This window comes from Perca flavescens, chromosome 10, assembly GCF_004354835.1.
Source record: "Perca flavescens isolate YP-PL-M2 chromosome 10, PFLA_1.0, whole genome shotgun sequence".
In the NCBI taxonomy this organism is placed as follows: domain Eukaryota; kingdom Metazoa; phylum Chordata; class Actinopteri; order Perciformes; family Percidae; genus Perca; species Perca flavescens.
Genome location: NC_041340.1, coordinates 18,491,835 through 18,508,456, shown reverse-complemented (window position 1 = coordinate 18,508,456; position 16,622 = coordinate 18,491,835). Strand labels below are relative to the sequence as shown.

Here is a 16,622-nt window from a genome sequence, read left to right as displayed (position 1 = left end):
TTGCAGGAGTAGTTTCAGAAGTTTGTATTGATGTCTTGCTACTGAAACTAAGTCCAACAAGATTTACAGCCGCATTTCAACTCAGGGGTTAAGTGGTACTTGCAACCACACAGATTATCGGCATTTAAAGGGTTACCTGCCAATCTAAGGTGCTAAATTAGGCAGACAGCATGATGTAAAGGAAGGGGAGGACTAATGGGAAGAGGACAGCATAGGAGGAACATCTTCAGTTATTCCTCTCAAAGACATACAGTTTGTTACTGACACGGTCTAGTATGGTGGCTGAGAGAGCTGAACGCAACAACATGCAAACGGACAAAACACAACTAAATGAATAAAATAGCTTCACCACTCTGACAAAACAAAAAGGTTGCAAGTAAAAAAAATTGAGAAACATGTTGAGACATTTGCCATTTTGACAATATGCAACATAAAGGAATGTGCTACACACAGACAACACAAACATGTCCAATCCAACGCAGCAGAAATGTCCTGGGGGACACTCAAACTGAAACCAAATATGAGCTAACAATGCGCATTTTAGTTGTAACCCTCCGACTGTGTGATTCCAGGATTATTGGACATTTTGACTTAAATACATGTTGTGTTGGTATTTTAAATTCTTTGTACATTTTAAAATGAAATCTACACCCTGAAGATGAGCCTCATTTGCATTTGGAGTCACAGAATAGAGCGGCTGCAGGAACTAGAGACAACGTTTTTATTCTAGAAATCAGAGTCCGAGACTCAAAAGTGCCACAGGGAACATTATCAAACATAACCTGAGAGATAAGACACAAGTTTTCCTGGAACATTTAAAACAAACAGTGGCAAAACAGAGGCTGACATTATCAATCATATTTACAACTAATACAGTCATAGTCATATTCACAACTAATAAAACACTCTTAATTCCTTTGACGGTACATAAACCTGATTTTCTTTGCAGCGAACCTCTTTCTAAACTGCTTGGTTAGTCTTGTTTTCAACACTTAACAGTTAAAACAAACTTTGCTGAACATGTCTGCTTAACAATCACAAATTATTGAACATAGCAGTAACTACTCTGTAACTCTACGTAGTCAGTGGCTAAATATCTTTAAAGTGCAAAAAGAATGAACGATTCCAGTCACCTTTAACAGTTTGACAATGGTTAAATCTGTATACTCAACTCAAGAGCTGAAACTGAATAGCTGCATATAAACTGTTACTGATTAAAGTGTGTTTATGCATCATGATGCACGTTCAAGATTTTAAAAAACAAACAAACTTTCCTTTCGTTCAATCCAAACAAATAGCTAACATGTTGCTCACAACTCTTCTTTTCCTAAACATTGGTAGAATAGGAAAACAAAAATCCTTCACGTGATTGTCAGTGTGTTTGCACATGGAGGTGGACGCAATAAAAACAGAAGACATGTATGATGAAACCACATTTTGTCTTGATCTCTATCTCTCTCCCCGCCGTGCAACTCACTAAATGAAAGAAATTCAGTGAATGTCTTCTGGGAAATGTTGGAAATAACACAAACTAAGGAAGACGGGTAGAAAAGAAAACTGCACGTCACAGAAGCTAACGTAAGAGCACCTCAGTCTGATATTTTCTGTCAACAAGCTCACCTTTACTCACAGTGGACAACACCGCCGATGAAGCGTAGTCTGTCTTTTCACCGACAACATCAACATCCTCATCTCCTTCCTCTTCTGAAGACTCTGTCCAGCTGATGATCACCGGATCAGGAGCGGGACTGGCACCGCCAATCACATCAATGTCCTCGTCGTCGTCCTCTTCCCAGCTGCCCGTCGACCCCAGACTCAGCTCTCTGGCTGAGTGTGAGGAGGGTGAAACAGAAGGCTTCACTTTGACAAAAGGCGACAGAGTCGGTCCATCCACGTCGATGATCTCGTCATCGCTGCTCTGTATCTCTTCACCCATCAAACTTCCCACGGTTTCCCTGAGTTGGATTTTTCTCCGCGCTGGTTCTTCCTCCCGTTGTTCTCTTTGTATGCGATGCCCTACACTGGAAACGTCCTGTGGCTCTCTGGTTGCTGGTTCAGAGACAAAGTCTGGAGATTCAGAGCTTAGTGTGCACGTTTCAGAGGTCAGCTGGGCCATTCGCTCAAAGCAAACCCTCTTGGCCACAGTGGCCACGTCACTGGTCTCCTTCTCGGACTCTGCTCCCCTCTTCTCTCCCCTGCTTGTAGGTGCCTCTGCCTCTTCCTGTGGCAGGACGCTCAATTCTTCTTCATGTCTCTCTTGGTTTCTCTCTAGTCGTTCATCGACGCAACAGGGCTCCACAGGCTGTGGCTGAATAAGTGGTGCTGAACTCCCACCACTAGAAAAACTGAGAATTTGTCCATTTTTCTTTGGCCTGCCTCGCCTTGGTCTTGGTAGGCCTGCTGAGGGTGGCTCCTCAAGAAAGGGCAGGCTGTCCTTTAAAACACATTAACGTTAATATATATAATAATATATAATTAATAATTATACAGTGGGGGAAATAAGTATTTGACCCCTTGCTGATTTTGCCGGTTTGCCCACTTACAAAGAATGCAAAAATCTACAATTTTAATCATATGTACATTCTAACAGTGAAAGACAGAATCCCAAAGAAAATTCCAGAAAATCACATCATATGAATTTATTAAAATTGATAACCATCTGATGAGGAAAAACAAGTATTTGACCCCCTGGACAAACAGCAAGTATTCTGGCTCCTACAAGCCAGTTAGTCTTTCTTTAAGACACAGCCCCAATCCGAACCAATTGTCTACATGAAATACACCTGCCTCACCTCGTTACCTGTATAAAAGACACCTGTCAACACCCAAACAACCAGCATCCAACATCACCACCATGGGCAAGACCAAAGAGCTTTCTACGGACATCAGGGACAAGATTGTTGATCTGCACAAGGCTGGGATGGGCTACAAGAGAATCGGAAAGCAACTTGAGAGAAAAGATCAACTGTCGGTGCAGTTATCAGGAAATGGAAGAAGCACCACACCACCGCCAACCTCCCTCGGTCTGGGCCTCCACACAAGATCTTGCCTCGTGGGGTGTCCCTGATCATGCGAACGGTGAGGAATCATCCCAAAACTACAGGGGGGAACTGATGAATCAACTGAAGGCAGCTGGGACCACAGTTACAAAAGAAACGGTTGGTAACACACTACGCCCGTCATGGATTGAAATCCTGCAGCGCACGCAAGGTCCCCCTGCTCAAGAAGAAACATGTACAGGCCCGCATGAAGTTCACCATTCACCACCTGGACGACTCAGAAGAGGCCTGGAAGAAGGTGATGTGGTCAGATGAGACCAAAATAGAACTTTTTGGCCTCAACTCAACTCGTCGTGTTTGGAGGGCAAAGAACACCGAGTACAACCCAAAGAACACCATCCCCACCGTCAAGCATGGTGGTGGCAACATCATGCTTTGGGGTGCTTTTCAGCCAAGGGGACGGGACAACTCCATCGTATTGAGGGGAGGATGGGACGGGGCCATGTATCGTGGAATTCTGGACCGACATCTCCTTCCCTCAGTGAGAGAGCTGAAGATGGGTCGAGGATGGGTGTTTCAGCACGACAACGACCCTAAGCACACCGCCAAAGCAACAAAAGAGTGGCTGAAGAAGAAGCACATCAAGGTTCTGGAGTGGCCTAGCCAGTCTCCAGACCTGAATCCGATTGAAAATCTTTGGAGGGAGCTTAAAATTTGAGTTGCCAGGCGACAACCTCGGAACCTGAATGATTTGGAGGCTGTCTGCAGGGAGGAGTGGGCCAACATCCCTGCCGAAATGTGCACAAACCTTGTCACCAACTATAAAAACCGTTTGACATCTGTGCTGGCCAATAATGGCTTTTCTACAAAATATTAACATGCTGTTTGTCCAGGGGGTCAAACACTTGTTTTTCCTCATCAGATGGTTATCAATTTTAATAAATTCATATGATGTGATTTTCTGGAATTTTCTTTGGGATTCTGTCTTTCACTGTTAGAATGTACATATGATTAAAATTGTAGATTTTTGCATTCTTTGTAAGTGGGCAAACCTGCAAAATCAGCAAGGGGTCAAATACTTATTTCCCCCACTGTACTTATACAAAAACAAGACCAATAGTCAATTGCTAGCAATGCTAGCAGCTCTGCAAGGCTGTAATTATGCACAGTGGTGCTTTAAAGCTAAACGCTAACGTCATTATACTAACATGCTGATTTTTCAGCAGGTATAACGCTTAACATGTTCCCCATCTTAGTTTATCGAGTTAGCATGCTAACGTTTGTTAATTAGCACAAAACATAAAATGCTGCTAAAATTGCTGGGAATGTCTTTAATTTTACAGGTATGTGGTCATAAACCAGAGTATTGGTCGAAGTTTTGACCTGATGATTGCGCTACACCAAAAGATAAAGGATCTCAACAGTTAAGCAGGCTTCTTGGCCTGGGAGCCGTCTCATCCTGAGATGTCGGTACAAAGTTTGTGCCAATCTATTTAGAGAAAGATCTCATATTTCTCAGGATAAGTGAACACTTTGGCTTGCTGGATGTGTTAGAGGAAAAGTAAGGGTTAGTGTCAATGTCTGTACAAAATTTCTCATGGCAATCCATCCAATGGTTGTTGACATATTTCAGTCACTGCCATCTTGAGAACCTCGCTGCCAGTGTGGCTCAAAACATGGTGCCTCTTTCTTAAAAGAAAAGATGTTTGGAATACACATTTGCCTAAGGTCTTAGAAGGAAAGGTCAATGCTCACCATGATATGTGCTTCTCTAAACCTACTCCTGATTGGGTACACCTTTGTGCTCCATGAGAATGGCTGAACCATTTCACGTGGGTATTTCCGGGATGATGCACCGGTCTTTGTTTTTGCCAGTTTCTGAAAAATGTATACGGACAGACAAACCATTTGATACATTTTCTTTCTCATTCTGTGGCTGTCACAATCCAATTACACTCTTCGTTTAATATCAGCTATCCGACTTTGACACGAATGATCGTGACAGCCGACATCACCAGAAGCATCATTTGAGTAGTTAGAAAAGTTTATCACCTGGACTTCCGGACAGCTGGGTTGGTGCAGTTTAACTTGGGCTGGCAGCGGGCCACTCCTCTCCAGTTTCACCACAGGCATCTGCTTCAGCTGCTTGTTTCCTCGGTCATGAATACTTTTGGTCTTTGCGTCACTTGATGACGCTGGTTTCCGCGCCCTTTTCCGTCGTTTGGCTGGCGCTCTGACTTTCCCCGGTGATGCTGTATGTTTCGGGGGAGCGGCACCGCAAGCAGAAGCCTTGCATGGCTGTGAACATCTCCGCAGTCTTTCAGTTTCATCACTCTGTTGCAGTTCAGTTATTTCAGAGTGTCTGGCTGGATGCAGCGTGTGTGTATTCTGTAGATGAGGGGTGTGAGGGGTCTTGGTTTTTCTGTATTTGCGATGGACAGTGTGAGGCTGGCTAGTCTCTGTGCAGCTTTGACCACACATCTCCACCTCGTCCCTGACAGTACAGCTGTCAACGTGCTGCTCAAAGGACTGGAGGAAGTGGTCCAGCATCTTGTTCAGCTCTCCCTCTCCCTGCTGCTGCAAAACGGGCATCTCACTGACTGCAGAGCTGGAGCTGCCAGCTCCTCTTGCTACAGCAACAACATGTGTGGACCCGTGAAAACCTGTATTTGCCTCCAGGAAGCCACTGGTACAGCCTTGTTGTTTGTTTTGGGCCAAAGTATTGCCACAGGAGCCATAGGCATAATGGCTGCTTCTGGTTGGAAGAGGAGGCTGAGAATGCGGAGCACCGTCGCCGTTGTTTGGTAAAATGTCGAGGCCCATCATCACTTCCTCCAGCAGACGATCAAAGTGTTCGGGGTGATCCTCATGAGGTGGAGGAGGGAGGGAGGTGCTGTGGAGGAGGGATGAAGAGGCTGCAGACTGCAGGCCAGGTGACGGAGAAGGCTGTAGGGCGGGGCTGAATGCGGATGAGGTTTGAGCGCTGGAGCATGTGAAGTGAGGGGAAGAAAAGGAAACCGATGTTGTTGGTTTGGCCCTCGCCCTCCGACCTCTGCCAACAGGAAGACCATCCTGTAACCGGGGAGAAAAGTAGGTTAATTACAATACAAAGTGCAGATGTACAAGGAAATAAAAATGTGTCATAGTGCTAAACTGACTTCTGACTGAATCTGAGTCAATTCACAAATCACTGAGTAGAGTTGTGATCCTCTTTAAACTAAATGATTGGTCAGAACACTGCTGGTACATCTTAATTAACCAATCACAGCTGGACCCAAGATATTTTCTAACCAACAGGTCGGTTGCAGAGGCCACTTTGTAGATATTATATCATATGCAAGTTAAAACCGCTGCGTTACGTCTCACCTGGTTAAACTGCTGCGTTGTACTCCTCCCCTCACGCTGCGTGTTACCTCCTCCCTCACCGTACGCCGGCACATCTCCACTCTGGCTGAACTCCAGCACTTTGCCGCGCCCTCTTCTCCCCTTGGCTGGCTTCAGAAGCTCTCTGGTCTTCAGGTACAACTTCCTGCCTGCAGCTCCTCCACCCTGACCCGGCATGGATGCCCTCAGACCCCACCTGTGCAGGAACAACTTCTGCAGCCTGCTCACCCCCACCTCCTGCACATCCACTGTCTGAGTTAACCCTCCTCTTCCCCTCCCTCCTGTTCTTCCTCGTGGTCTCCTGGCTCTTCTCTCGCCTGTCCCGGCTCTCCTGGCTCCTCCCACCCCTGCTCCCCGCCTACTCCTTGCTCGCCCCCTGCGGGAGCCCTCCTCCTTGTCCGGTTTCAGGAAGTAGCTGATGTATCCTGGGATGTTGCCTTGAAACTGCTCTAACTGCTCATCCTCCAAGTCTTCCGCTGCTGCAACATTTCTGGACGCTCCCTTAGGGGCAGCCCACCAGCTCTGAGAGGCAGCACCACACGAGGTCGCTTGGCTGGTAAAAGGAAAGAGGGGTGGGGGGACAAAGGCATGCGGCGGTGCCACAACAGGAACAGATGTGTGTTCAGCTGCTGTGGATTCTTGAATAGAGTCTACGAAAGCAGATAGGGGTTGGTGTGTTTGGTTTTCATCTGGTGGGTAGACGAGGGATATGGGAATGTAGGGAATTTCAGGGGGAAAAAGATGGGAGTCCGTCATTCCAAAACTCTGAAGAGCAGCAATATCAATGGTCTCAAAGGAGGCTGCTGGGTGAGAAGGGGGACCCGTGTTTACCTGCTGCTCCTCTGTCTGAGTCCATGTTTCTTTTTCACCATCTGACAGTGTCTCTTTCCACAGGAAGGTGCTCCCATCCCTCACTTCTCTCCTCCACCTGCTCCCTTCATTCTCTTCAGAGATCAGTGGCTCCGTCTGCACTCCTACCTCCGTATGGCAGCCTTCTCCTTCCTCTTTTCTGCTCTTACGATCTCTTTTTGTGACCTCCACAAGCCCATGGATGCCCAGCTTGGCTGCAGCAGAAATAGCCTCTTGCTTTTCATTCTCCCCCTCTCCTGCCATCTCCCCACAGTACAGCAGTCTGACCATGTGGAGCAGTGTGCAGGCGCCGAGAGCCCGAAACTCCAAGAGACGGCTCTGTCCTGCAGGGGGCGGGGGCGCGGAGGACAGAGCGGAGGAGATGTGGGGGCTGACAGCTGAGAGAACGCAACTGTGTGCTGGTACGGATATGCCTGGAGGAGAGGAAAGATGTCAGTAATGATAATAGCCCCCACAACTACATGAAACTAGAATAAAGGATAAAGGATGTTTGTTTAATGTGTGTGTAATTTAGCTGTTATTATTAGAGTATTGATACCTTCTGTCTTGAGCAGAGTGTCACAGAACTGGCTGCACTGTTGCTGTTTCTGCAGCTCAGCGATGAGGAGGGCTTCAAACCCCGGTTTTTGGTAGCACCACATCTCCCCATTCACTTCAGAGGAGGAGCAGAGAGGAGGAGAGCGAGGGAGAATTAATAAAAATAATGACAGGTTGTATTTGGTGCAAATATATCTTTTTACACAACTGTGACTGTACACATTAAAACACTGGTGTTTTGCACATGCAGCCCATAAAAGTACAATATTTTATTAACATTGACATGAGCAACACAGTTTTTGCTTAGTGCTCTATCAGGCTCATGAAAGGGTACAACAAACCAAGGGCTTCAATAAGACATTTAATACGATTTCATACACTAATTTATTATGGTACCCACGTGTGAGAAAAAGGCTCGACTTCGAACTGATAGCAATCAATACAAACATTATCAGTCCATATGTATACAATATTTATTTATTTTAGAATTCACTTAGCAAATTTCTGACTCTTGCTCTGTTGTGTTGATCAGATGTATTATGACTCAATCAATTCTTTGATAAGACAGGCTAGGAGTAGGATCTTGTGTGTGTTTTGCAAATTTTCTTCTTTCGGTTAATGCTTAATTTGTAGTGTTGATGTATTAAACTTATATCATACATTGAAGTTGTGTCCTTGTATTATTTGTATACAGATTACTTGAGTAAGTACTGTAGCTATATTTTGATAGGCATTGTTTTCTGGCTTTAATACGTATTTTGAAAGAGAACTGTGTAATTAGTAGTATTACATTTTGCCCATTTAATCCAACACCGAGTACTTCTTTACGGATATTAACAGCCTTAAATGTCGGTTTATTTCTGAACCCCATTGTTTGAGGAGCATTTTGTTCATTACAAATGATATTAAAACTTTATTTTCTTCGATGACAGTAACGTTAGATGTATTGTTCTCTGTAACGGGTTAAATCAAGAACTGGTGCTTTAACGTTTAAATTCTAATCTGCACACCTGCAGGTTAGCATCACTGCTGACCGCTAGCAGCCAGCTAGCTGTGCACAACTCAACCAGATTGTAAACTAGTCATAACAGACCACCTGTTATTTAACATGGCATGCACATTACAATATGGATTCTAACTACACTTCTGAGGACAACCTGAGCAGTTTAAACTAAAGTTACTTTCTCCAGGCTGATTGAAACGGTGTGAACGCGAGCAGCTGACGGACACCTTCACTCACCGTCTCAATGCTCCTTATAAATCCGTTCCCACGTCAAATAAATAACATTAGTTAAAAAAAAAATATATATATATATATATATATATATATATATATGTGAGACTGACAGAAAGTATATCGTTTTGTTTTTCAGTTGTTTTTTCTGTCCGTTTTGGGGAGGTCATCCACGGGTCAGCGTGGTCATCAAACAGCAACGGTGCTCTGTCGTGTGTCGCTACGCCGCCAGGGGGCGAGAGTGTCACCACACAAGTACAGCAACGGACAGTCAAAGAGTACATACACAACATTAAACACAAGATAGTTCACTTCTGCTACTTCCCTTTTCGCTTCAAAAAGATTAGCCTCTAGATTTGTGGCGTTTAACAGTCTATGGTTCAGACCATAGGTGGGGAGTAGCTAAGTACATTTACTCAAGTACTGTACTTACAATTTTGAGGTACTTGTACTATACTTGAGTATTTCCATTTTATGCTACTTTACACTTCTACTGCACTGCAATTCAGAGGCAAATATTGTACTTTTTACTCCACTACATTTATTTGTAAATTTTAGTTACAATGTTACTTTGCATATTTAGATTATTTATACAACATTTGAATCAACTAATAAATTGTGATATATTGTAAAATTAGCAGCAACATTAAAGTGATGTTCACATAAATTGGGCAATTGGGAGTACTTTTGTTTTTAGTACTTTAATATATTTTGATACTAATACTTGTGTAATGTAATTTTACCCAAGTAAGATTTTGAATGCATGACTTTTACTGCTGTAACAAGCAGAGCATTTATACACTGTAGTACTGCTACTGTGACTTAAGTAAAATATCTGAATACTTCTTCCACCACTACCTAGGTAAAACTACCATCATGAATGTGGTTTGATTATTGTTAGCGAGGTGTCGATTCAACTTTCTGCTGTTGAATTGTATTGCATTGAACTTTGAGATGTTTCTTTAAAATATTAGAAAATGCACCTCTTAAAAGGTGCTCTAAGTGATGTGACGCGTTTTTTAGGCTACAAAATTTTTCGTCACATACAGCAAACATCTCCTCACTATCCGCTAGCTGCCTGTCCCCTGAACACACTGTAAAAAATATGCGGTCTCTGAAGACAGCCGAGGCTCCACAAACGGCAAACGTGACAAAAATAGCCTAAAAAACTAAAAAAGCGCCACATCACTTAGAGCACCTTTAATATAGCAGAACCACAAACTAGAGCCTCTTTGCTGCTACAGCCTTACTTGGTCTTGTGTGACTTATGGTGGCTATTAGCTAATGTTAGCAAAGTTTTAGTATGTATTTCTGTGTAGCTGAGACTACTTAGCTGGTTTGATGACTTCTCTATGTGTGCTACTGTTACACTACACTTTAATAGTCACCATTAACCCACAGTGGTCATTTGTGGCACAGTAGCTGCTATTCAGCAAAAGTTGCTTTGATAAACTATCTTTAATCAAAATGGGGGTTAGCATTCACTTAAATAGTTACTGAGAAAAATAAATGTCGCAATTTGTTCTGTAGAAGACAGCAATACATTTCGGGAAAATGTTTTAAAAACTGGAAATCTGAAGGATGTTTTTAGTTTCTATTGTGGAGTGTGGTGAAACCCTATACATGGCACATTAGTGTGGCTGAAGACACGCCATACTGTGACACAAGAAAACATGACCCTGTGTTAGTGGTTACCATCCAACTCTGCCACAGTAAGATCTTCTTTGGGGTAAACAATTTTAATGACCGACCTTGGATATCCTGTCCCTGTGTAACATGATTAAACAAATTAACAAGGCGTTATTTTTATCCACCCGTTGTCTTGTACACAGTCTGAATGTCTACTGCCTGCATCCCTGTTTGATCATTGGTGTAAACATATGATGATACAGTGTTACAGGCATCTTAACGAGTTTTACGATATGTTACGCGCCTATTGACTTGTTAGACATGACAATTTCTTGTACATCAGACGAATTCTGTCTTTAGCTTATAGTAGTTTATAGGGGACACAATCCTCCACAGTCCTAGCGCTGTGCAAAAAACCCTCTGAAGTTCAGCTGGAACTAATATGAGTCTTCAGCAGTCTGAATTACTCAAATCAAGTTGGTAACTTATAAAGTTACTGTCTTTTCAGTATCTGTTTGCTTCTCAAGCCATGTTGGAGAGATAGTCACAAAAGTGTGAATTTTGAACTATAAAGACAGTAACTTTGGAAGATTCCCATTCCATTCATTTGTCCAACACAGACTGCTGAAACATCATATTAGCTTCAGGAAAATAGTGTTTGCTCAAGCCTTAAAGGTGCCCTGCCACACGTATTTCATTACTTTGTGGTAAAAAATAAAAAAAAAAGTTCTACCATGGACTCTGTAACATTTTTTGTGGAAAAAATGCCTTGGTTACCTTGTTTGAAGCCATTCTAGCGTGGTATAGAACACCTGCAGGAAGACTCAGCTCGATTTGTGCCAGTTCTCATTAATATTCAACGAGCTAAGCTGCTTGACTCTGACTGACTAACAGCTAGCCGATGGGAGCCTGGCTTTCAGCATCCTTTACCCAGCGCAACTGGGCGAGCTCATGAATAGTAATGAGCTCAGGCAACACCACGTCACACTGACCAGCTTTTGTAATTGGCCTGATTTCTCAACTTATTTCTTTTCAGTGGCTAGAGCTAACAGAGAAGGTAGCAGTTCATTTTCACATTCACGACATAACACAAACACATATGGACCTAACATATTTCAAAAAATACAAGTAAAAACGTTTTTTGTGGCAGGGCACCTTTAACATCTACTGTCACAGACCGAAATACAGGCCAAACGTATAATGATATAATTGGTGCTTTACTGTACATATCAGGCAGACACTTTCTAAATAAAACATTTAAAAAGTTACTACAGAGACAAACTATGTTAATAATGTGCAGCACTGTGGAATTGAAAAGGTTGTTATATAATCATGGCCCAATCACAAAGAGAAAAAGACTGGAGCAAACCATTTGTTTTCCTTGATTCGAGAAGCACAGCTGCACATTGGTGGAAGATGTTTTCACCCAGTCTTATATGCTATTTTCCAACCCGTAACATAAGTAGTCCTGGGGTAAAAAGGACAAGTAGGTTAAAGCTGTGGTAGGCACTTTATTTTTCGTGTTGTTGGGCAAAAGTTGCATAATAATAATAATCTTTCAGCATATTGTACTTCAAGTGGTTTGAGAGAAAACTAGACTTCCGCACCTTGGCTCCGTTTTCAGGCTACAAAAAAACTCGGGAGACTTTGGTCGATCACAGGTCATTTCAGAGAGAGAAAGCGTTCCAACTGGCTGTTCTGGGCATGCATTGCCTGTGCAACAAATTGGGGAAAGGGAGAGCTGCAAGAAGAGGTTTCACTCTACTTCAAATTCTGCCGTTTTTGTTTTGCATTCTACCCAGTGCAGCTTTAGCATATACAGCATTCCACATACAGCCAATAATAAATTACTCATAAACATAATCAACATATCAGTCTGTGTGCTTTAAATAGCACTAAGAGCTGGTCAAATCCCTAGTGAGCTCATATCCACAGAGAAAAGAAACATTTCCTCCAGTTTCGGTAATCAAACACTTCACGTTGTCTCGTTGTCTCTGTGCAGTTCAAAGAGGACTTGCTCGAAGGATGAGGAGGGGACCGGACTGAAAAATTTGGTAGGTGTCGGAGAGTCCTGTTGGCCCAGAGTGGGCCCGGGCCAGCGCTCGCTGAACTTGACAAAGAAGTACGGATCCTTGAAGGGCCCCCCGAAGATGATGGCCTGCATCAGGTAGACGAGGGCCACAACCATGAAGCTGATGAGGAAGAAGGGGATGAAGGGCCTGAGGTGGTCCCAGGCTACCCAGACCCCGTAGCTCAGGCAGCTCTGCTTCCCGGTGTGGGAGGTGTGACGCGAGGAATTCGGGAGCTGTGTGGGGGACTCGTCATCTGAGTTTGTAGAGGACGGACAAGGGACACCGATGGAACCCATGAGTTACAATTTAAGACTGAGCAGCTCGTCGCTCTTAAACTGATCAGTAAGTACTGACTTTCCTCCACAAATCAGCTTCAGGGATCATGTGGAAGGAAGCATTAGGCCTCACATTATCTCCCTGTGGTGTGGTTTCCCACAGACCAGGTGCTGTCCTGAAAGTGGACTCTGGCTCGCTGTGACAAATCCGGTGCTAAATTCCTTCCAACAATCATTCCTCTCTGAACAAGTGTTATATTCCTTTGGTCTTATCCTCCCGGCAGTTTCTCCCGCATCTTGTGTGCTGGAGTTAAATGTTGCTGCTTCTATTTGAGCTTGAGAGAGAAATTGAGAGGAAATGAAGAACAGCGGGGGAGCCCTAAATAGATATGACACCAAATGACAGGACACAGGGAGGGAGGGAGAATCTGCTGCGCTAGGTGGTCTCAAATTTAAGGAAGGGTGTGTGCATGTGTGTTACAAACAGTTCACACATTCAGTGACTAACACAGACATACGCACGCACTTGCCACTCATATGGGTGTAGCAGCTAGAGGACAAAACCATTAATGTTTCTCTGCAGGTTTTTACAGCTCTAATGATATGACAGTGTGGCAGGTGCAGCTATAGGATTTTTATTAACCTACAGATACTTTACACTTCTCTTACACATCTTAGCAGGGCTGTAGCCAAGGTTTTAGATGCAGTATACTGGGGTCATGAGTCCAAGAACCCCCAATGTACCCCCACCTCTCGGCTGTTTTATTATTTGGATCTTTCATATATATATATATATATATATATATATATATATATATATATATATATATATATATATATATATATATATATATATATATATGTACAGTACAGGCCAAAAGTTTGGACACAACTTCTCATTCAATGCGTTTCCTTTTTATTTTCATGACTATTTACATTGTAGATTCTCACTGAAGGCATCAAAACTATGAATGAACACATATGGAATTATGTACTTAACAAAAAAGTGTGAAATAACTGAAAACATGTCTTATATTTTAGATTCCTCAAAGTAGCCACCCTTTGCTTTTTTATTAATAAGGGAAAAATTCCACTAATTAACCCTGACAAAGCACACCTGTGAAGTGAAAACCATTTCAGGTGACTACCTCATGAAGCTCATTGAGAGAACACCAAGGGTTTGCAGAGTTATCAAAAAAGCAAAGGGTGGGTACTTTGAAGAATCTAAAATATAAGACATGTTTTCAGTTATTTCACACTTTTTTGTTAAGTACATAATTCCATATGTGTTCATTTATAGTTTTGATGCTTTCAGTGAGAATCTACAATGTAAATAGTCATGAAAATAAAGAAACACATTGAATGAGAAAGTGTGTCCTGTACTGTATATATATATATATATATATATATATATATATATATATATATATATATATATACCAGTCAAAAGTTTGGGGTCACTTAGAAATTTCCATTCCACTCTATTATAGACAGAATACCAGCTGAGATCAGTTGCATTGTTTTTTTTAATCAGGGCAGCAGTTTTCAGATTACATTATGTTCTTACATAATTGCAAAAGGGTTCTCGACTGTTGTAGAAAGAAGTGGCTGATCTTTAATGCAATATCTACATTCATACATTGTTACAAAGGCACATTCTGTTTACTAATCTGATATAATTTTAAAAGGCTAGCTGCAAAACATTTGAGAACCCTTTTGGAAATTATGTAAACACATAATGTAATTTGAAATCTGCTGCCCTGGTTAAAAAAACAATGCAACTGAGCTCAGCTGGTATTCTGTCTATAATGGAGTGGAATGGAAATTTCTAAGTGACACAAAACGTTTGACCGGTAGTGTATATCCGTAGATGAAGGTCTAAATGCTGTTTCAAACCTTTACCCAAACACTCCAAGGAATAACAAGGAGAAACTTGATAAGGAAACATTATACTTTATAGTGCTGAGTAGCAAACCTTAAAAGGTCCCATGACATGGAAATTTCACTTTCTGAGGTTTTTTAACATTAATATGAGTTCCCCCAGCCTCCCCAGCCTCCCCAGTGGCTAGAAATAGCGATAGGTGTAAACCGAGCCCTGGGTATCCTGCTCTGCCTTTGAGAAAATGAAAGCTCAGATGGGCCAATCAGGAATCTTCTCCTTATGAGGTCATAAGGAGCAAGGTTACCTCCCCTTTCTCTGCTTTGCCCACCCAGAGAATTTGTCCCACCCATGAGAGAGAGACATCATAGCGTTCAAACGAGCAAAGTAGCAGTTGGTCAAGGCCAATAAACAATAAAGGAATGAAAGTGTTGAGTAATGAAAGTATTGAATGCTTGGTCAAATTCTTGGGTTTGATCAAATAGATCAACTGACAAACTAACTTTTCTAAAAAAAAACATTTATGTTCATCAAAGGAAGGTATTTGAGTATTTGAAAGGCACCAATATTGATTTCCATCCCTCACTTATTACTTATCATTAGGGGTGTGCAAAAATTTTTATTTACATTCATATCATATCGCGATTCAAGCTCTACCGATTCAAAATCGATTAATAGAATTCCAAAAAAACTTTACATTTTTTTTAATCGAGAATCGTTTTTGAATCAAAAATCGATTTTGAATCGAATCTTGAGCCTAAAAATCAATATTGAATCAAATCATGCACCCCTACTTATATTATGTTTAAAATTTATTTCTTATTCAAGTGAGATTTGAAAAACAATGTTCTTGATTGACATCCAAATTACAGGAGGTTAAAAATAGGTTAATATAGGTAGAAATGTGTATTGAGATATGAAACCTCATTGCAAGGCAAAAGCCATATTTTCTCACGATTTACTGACATTTCAGACTAAAGAATCAATTACTCAGGAAAATCAGCAGAATAATTTATAACATTTAGTTTAGTCTTCCAGATCAGCCTATAAAATACCTTCCACGTACAAGTTTATAATTGCAGAATATAAAGTCCCCCATGTTGCTAAAACACCCAGGATATAGCCATGACCCTCAGGGTCCAAATAATTAGCTACCCTTGCATGTTACACACTAATCTAAGTAGTTCTGCGAGTGTGAAAATGTTTTGTTCTTTATCAACATTTACATTTAATAATTTAACTTTCCGTGAAATTGTGTGACTTCATATGCAACGCAGGCCGACACATACTCATTATTAAAGACCAATACCAAACTTTCACACTCTGACATCATGCACTTACAGCCCTCGTGATCCAGCAGCTGCTTCTCAATCTGCGTGGGATGAATTTCACATGTGTTGCATACTGGAAACGCCGAGACACTTTCACGTCCATGTACAACCCTCGTGTGTAACTTATGTCACGCACGCACGCACGCACGCGGCAGCTATCCTTGTCAGCATGTGTAACCGGAGACCACAGCAAAGCTGAGAAAGTCAACACTTAACACTTTGCTGAGGTGTACGCAGTGTTTGCAAATTAATCTTCACGTAGAAAATGAACCTGACCACAGCTTAAAAGTTTCAAATTTGGAAATGAATGAGTTTGTAACGAGTTTAAAAAAAAAGGTTGCGACACAAATTACTTAACAGATAACTAGCCTTTGCAATTAGAGCATCCACAATGGAGGACATTGATGTTAGA

General features: G+C 42.1%; 1 protein-coding gene across 2 annotated transcripts; it reads right to left on the bottom strand.

Annotated features, from left to right (window-relative positions):
- Positions 1-707: 707 nt before the first annotated feature.
- LOC114563190 (uncharacterized) lies at positions 708-16,452 on the bottom strand. Of its 2 annotated transcripts, none has more exons than XM_028590024.1 (6): positions 16,221-16,452; positions 7,792-7,905; positions 6,366-7,666; positions 5,052-6,071; positions 4,755-4,877; positions 708-2,434 (listed from the first exon to the last, which is right to left on the bottom strand). In XM_028590024.1, the coding sequence occupies exons 2-6, from the start codon at positions 7,892-7,894 to the stop codon at positions 1,574-1,576; spliced, it is 3,408 nt and encodes a 1,135-aa protein (XP_028445825.1). In that variant the 5' UTR covers positions 7,895-7,905; positions 16,221-16,452; the 3' UTR covers positions 708-1,573. The 2 variants fall into 2 exon arrangements, with proteins under 2 accessions (XP_028445825.1, XP_028445824.1); XM_028590023.1 differs by lacking the exon at positions 16,221-16,452 and adding an exon at positions 9,031-9,245.
- Positions 16,453-16,622: the final 170 nt, after the last annotated feature.